This window comes from Trichechus manatus, unplaced genomic scaffold (genome assembly GCF_000243295.1).
Source record: "Trichechus manatus latirostris isolate Lorelei unplaced genomic scaffold, TriManLat1.0 scaffold00026, whole genome shotgun sequence".
NCBI lineage: Eukaryota > Metazoa > Chordata > Mammalia > Sirenia > Trichechidae > Trichechus > Trichechus manatus.
Genome location: NW_004443962.1, coordinates 6,546,752 through 6,551,192, shown reverse-complemented (window position 1 = coordinate 6,551,192; position 4,441 = coordinate 6,546,752). Strand labels below are relative to the sequence as shown.

At 39.2% G+C, this 4,441-nt stretch overlaps 1 protein-coding gene across 1 annotated transcript in view; it reads left to right on the top strand.

Annotated features, from left to right (window-relative positions):
* The window catches only part of IQCG (IQ motif containing G), a 33,794-nt gene that overhangs the window by 23,725 nt on the left and 5,628 nt on the right, over nt 1-4,441 (top strand). The window contains exons 7-8 of the mRNA XM_023728679.1: nt 186-260; nt 1,649-1,781. Of these exons, the coding sequence (XP_023584447.1) occupies nt 186-260; nt 1,649-1,781 (208 nt within the window). The remainder of the gene's footprint in view (nt 1-185; nt 261-1,648; nt 1,782-4,441) is intronic.

The window sequence follows — 4,441 nt, the reverse complement described above, 5'->3', positions numbered from 1 at the left end:
CAACAGGTTTGGTTTGGTTTTTTGATGAGCTGAATCACAGGTCTGGAGCAGTACCGCGGGATTCCTGGGAGTCCAGCTGGTGAAGAAAACCTGTGCTATGTCATAGCTATACCTCTGATCTTGAGAACTTCTGACCCTCAACCCTGCCAGGAAGAACTCCTGATATTTGTTTATTATTCTCACAGAAGCTAAGGATGAAAACTGAGGAAGAGAACTGGATTCATACGGAGATTGAAACTTTCCTTAAAAAGGAGCAGCAGGTAGGTCACCCAAACTTTTCTTTCCTGACTTATAAAATACCAAGAAAAGCAAGCAAAAAATTGTCAGAAAGAAAAATCAACCACAATTCTACCAGCCTAAAGCATGAACTGTAGCCCATGTTTTCTTTGAAATGTGTCCATCTGAATAAATATTTTATATAGCTGTGATTTGAGTGCATGTAAAATTTTGTCTTCTGCCTTTAACATTATATCAGAAACTGTTTCCTTGCTTCATAGTCATAATTTAAAAATAAAAGTTATTGTTTTTTATTACAAAAATAACACATTCCCAGTTGAGGGAAGATTTTTTTAAAAATCACCTATTGCTTCATCGCTCATGTTATTTCAATCTCTTCATAAAATAATTTAAAATAGTTGTGTAACAGTCCATTGAATGGTTATAGAATATTTTATGTTATCCTTTTTTTTTCCAAATATTTTGGTTGTTTCCAGAGTTTCATTATTATCAATAATGCAATAATGAAAGCTTTGTCCAAATAACTGTTTTCCTTCATTGCAATTATTTACTAAGAGTAACTCTCAAGCATGAGATTAGTTGGAGCCCTGGTGGTGCAGTGGTTAAACATTTGGCTGCTAACCGAAAGGTCGGCAGTTCTAATCCACTAGCCACTCTTTGGAAACCCTATGGGGTAGTTCTCCTCTGTCCTATAGGGTTGAAGAGTAAATCTCAAGCATGAGATTAGTTATGTCAGAGAGACTGGTATTTTGTGACTGTTGATAAATGTAGCTAATACTTTCTAATCTACACTTCCATCAGCAATGTACGCAGGCACTAATTTCACTGTATCCTCACCAGCACTGGCCATTTTAAATATTTTTTAAAGTGCTGCTTATTTAATGGGTTATTTTATGTTACGTTTCTTTGCTCACTAATAGAAGTGAACATTTTCCTATATATTTAGTTCCTCTTGTGTGAATTATATGTGACTGAAATGGTTTTAATTAACATTCCTCACACTAATAACAAACCCAGCTGCATCTATAATATGTCCAAGGTTAGAAATATGTCTGAGTCCAGATGGAGCCTTTCAGAATATCCCTGTTGGATGAATAAGGAAAAAATTTCCCGCTTGTAATACAGACTGCTTTTGGGAAAAGCTAACAGATTTTCAGTAAATAGTTTCACGTTTGTGGGGAGAATTTGTAGATGCTATTTTACAGGCTTTTACTGAAAAAAAAAAAAAAATCTGGTAGGATATTAGAATCAGTGACCTGTACCTCTGCACTTTAAGAATTGTGTATCATGCATGCCACCTGTTTCAAGTGTTAGATACATAGCAGGTATTCAACAATCAGAAGAGTTGGTGGGTAAATGAGTGACAAATGGATGACGGATGGAGAAAAATGTTTGTTGTCATCGTCTTAAGCCATACCTGTCCCCAAGTAAGCTTTCAAATAAGCAGAGGTCTCAGAGAAAGTTGTCCTTCATCACACAGGTGGCACTCTCTAATGATGAAGTCAGTGTTCCCAAGATCTTCAGCCCAATTACACAAGCAATACGTTAGTACTTTTTTAATGAAAAATTTCAAACCGTGCAGTAATATATAGATTAACGAAAGTGAAAGTCCCACTTAACCACCTCCCTTTCCAAAGGTAAACACCTTTAACAATTTTGTGAGTTCTCTTCCACATTTTCATTTACATACATGTTTATGTACCTAATGGAGCCCTGGTGGTGCAAACGGTTAAGTGCTTGGCTGCTAAGCGAAAGGTGGACAGTTCGAACCCACCCAGGAACAACATGGGGGAAAGACGTGGCGATCTGGTTTCGTGAAGACTGCAGCTAAGAAAACCCTGTGGGGCAGTTCTGCTCTGTCACGTGGGGTCGCTGTGATGCACCTAACAGAGAACAACAACATATGCACCTAAAAACATACATGTTTCTATTGTTTATTTTTCACATAAATGGGATCATGTGATAAATACTGTTCCAGACTCTATTTTGTTGTTTTTTTAAAATTTACTTTGTCTTTAAGGTTTTCTATATCAGTACAACTGTTATATGATATTTCATAGTGAGGATACACCAAAATGTAGTTAGCCATGCTTCTGTCAGTGGACATGTAGATTGTTTCCAAATTTTTGCTGTTGTAACAATTCTGTAGTAAATATTCTTGGACATGTCTTTAAGTGCATGGTATGTCAGAAGGCTATTCATTGTTGTATATTGATCTAGGTTCTTTACGTCCTCTCATATGAGTTTTAGTGGTTTTCCAATTGATTTATTTGGATTTTCTAGGTATATTTTGTATAGGGGCGCTATGAGTCGGAATCAACTCGACGGCAACGGGTGTGGGTAGGTAGAAAATCATATTGACTACAAAAATAACAATTTTATATTTTAGTTTTCATTATTTAGATATCTATTTCCATTTCTTGGCTTATTCAATAGCTAGAATGTCAAGTGTAATATCTAATAGTAGCAGTGATGATAATGGGGCATCATTTTCCTATTTTTGGTTTTAATGATGTTCCGGTCAGGATTGCACTTGAATTCATAGCCTTGCCAGGTTTCTCATGTACCAGTTAGGGCATTCATCGGGAAAGAATGGGACCCTGAAACTTGAAATGAGAACACGTGGTTGCGCTCAGGTAAAACTACAGTCTTGAGCTCCCAGTCACTCTGAGCCTCCCTTGCTAGTGGAAGTTGCTTGCCCTCCTTTATCTGACGAAACTAGTTGTCCTTTGCCTGAAAATCCTGTGATAACTACATCTGGGCAGATGCCTTGAAAAGGGATGCTCATTCTCAAGACCCAGTACAACACCCCTATTGCCACTGGATCCATAATTAGGGGCAAATCTCAGCATGTTCCAGGGGGACAGGTACACAGTATGACTCAAAAGGAAATAGCTTATGCACCAAAAGAATCACAAGACTTTGCTAATATATACTGGCAGACACCAGGGAAACATGTGGCAATGGATTCTAAGAGTGTTAGACTATTGAAAGTGAACTATAACAAGATTGGGCCAAATTCATTGACATGGATGCACTTACTAGAAATTTTGCATTTAATGTGTTAGCCTATGCAGCTGGATGTGACTCTAACAGTTTATTTGGTTGGTTAATGAAACTCAAACTCAATAGTGGCCGATGTTTAATGAGGTGGAGATGCCAGAGCTTCCCGGATATGATGTGGAGAGAGTCCAGAGATTTAGGGAGATAAGCACGTTAGAGTGATTTGTCATTTGCAACCTACATATCTACCACCAGCCTCTGCCCAAGCTAGATTCCATGAGGAGGTCCAGAAGACACACCTTTTATTAAGACTTTGAGAAATATGTTAATGGGGGAGGCACCTGCATCCTTGGAAAGCTTTGTAGTTGCTCTTTTTTGTAGGCCAGATATGACCTTGGGGGATATTGCCATTGAAATGGGCTCTGTGATATCAGCGAGAATGATGAGATCCTGGAGGGCCAGAGGCCAAGTGGTAACACTTAACTACCAAAGTCAAGGTGGACACATTTACCATAAGGAGCAGCAGGGATGTGCTGGTAATCAGAATTCCTTGGCCCACAGGGATCTTTGGCAGTGGCTAATTAATCACGGTCTCCAAATCACAGAAAGAAAATAGATGGGCAGCCAGCCTATTAAAGCATTGCTTGATCTATATAACAGAAAGAAAGGCAGATCTGGTAGCCAAAAACCTAATTTTTGTCACCACAATAGAGAGTCATGGCCTCTCACCTAGTTTCCAGAACTAAGTCAATTCAGGACCCAGAGCCCCTTGATTGAAGGGGAGGAGAGTCCCACTGAGGATGGACCTTGCAGCCTCGCTCCAAGTATATACTCCAAGTATTCCTCTAAGCATTACCCAAAGGAAGCTGTGGCCATTTATTAGAGTGACTATGCACTAGGGAAAGGAAAATGCCCAGAATTTTGGGGGATTACTAAACACTGGCTCTGAATAGACACTAATTCCTGGGAACCCAAAACACCACTGTGGCTTTCTGGTCAAAATGGGGATTACAGCGGTCAGGTGATAGACGGAGTCTTAACTCAAGTCTCATTCACTGTGGGCCCATTTTTTGTACAGACCCACCCTGTGGTTATTTCCCCAATTCCTGGGTGTATAATTGGAATAGGTATACTTAACAACTGACGGAATTTCTGAATTGGCCCTCTGACTCATGGGGTGAGGGCTATTATGGTAGTAAGG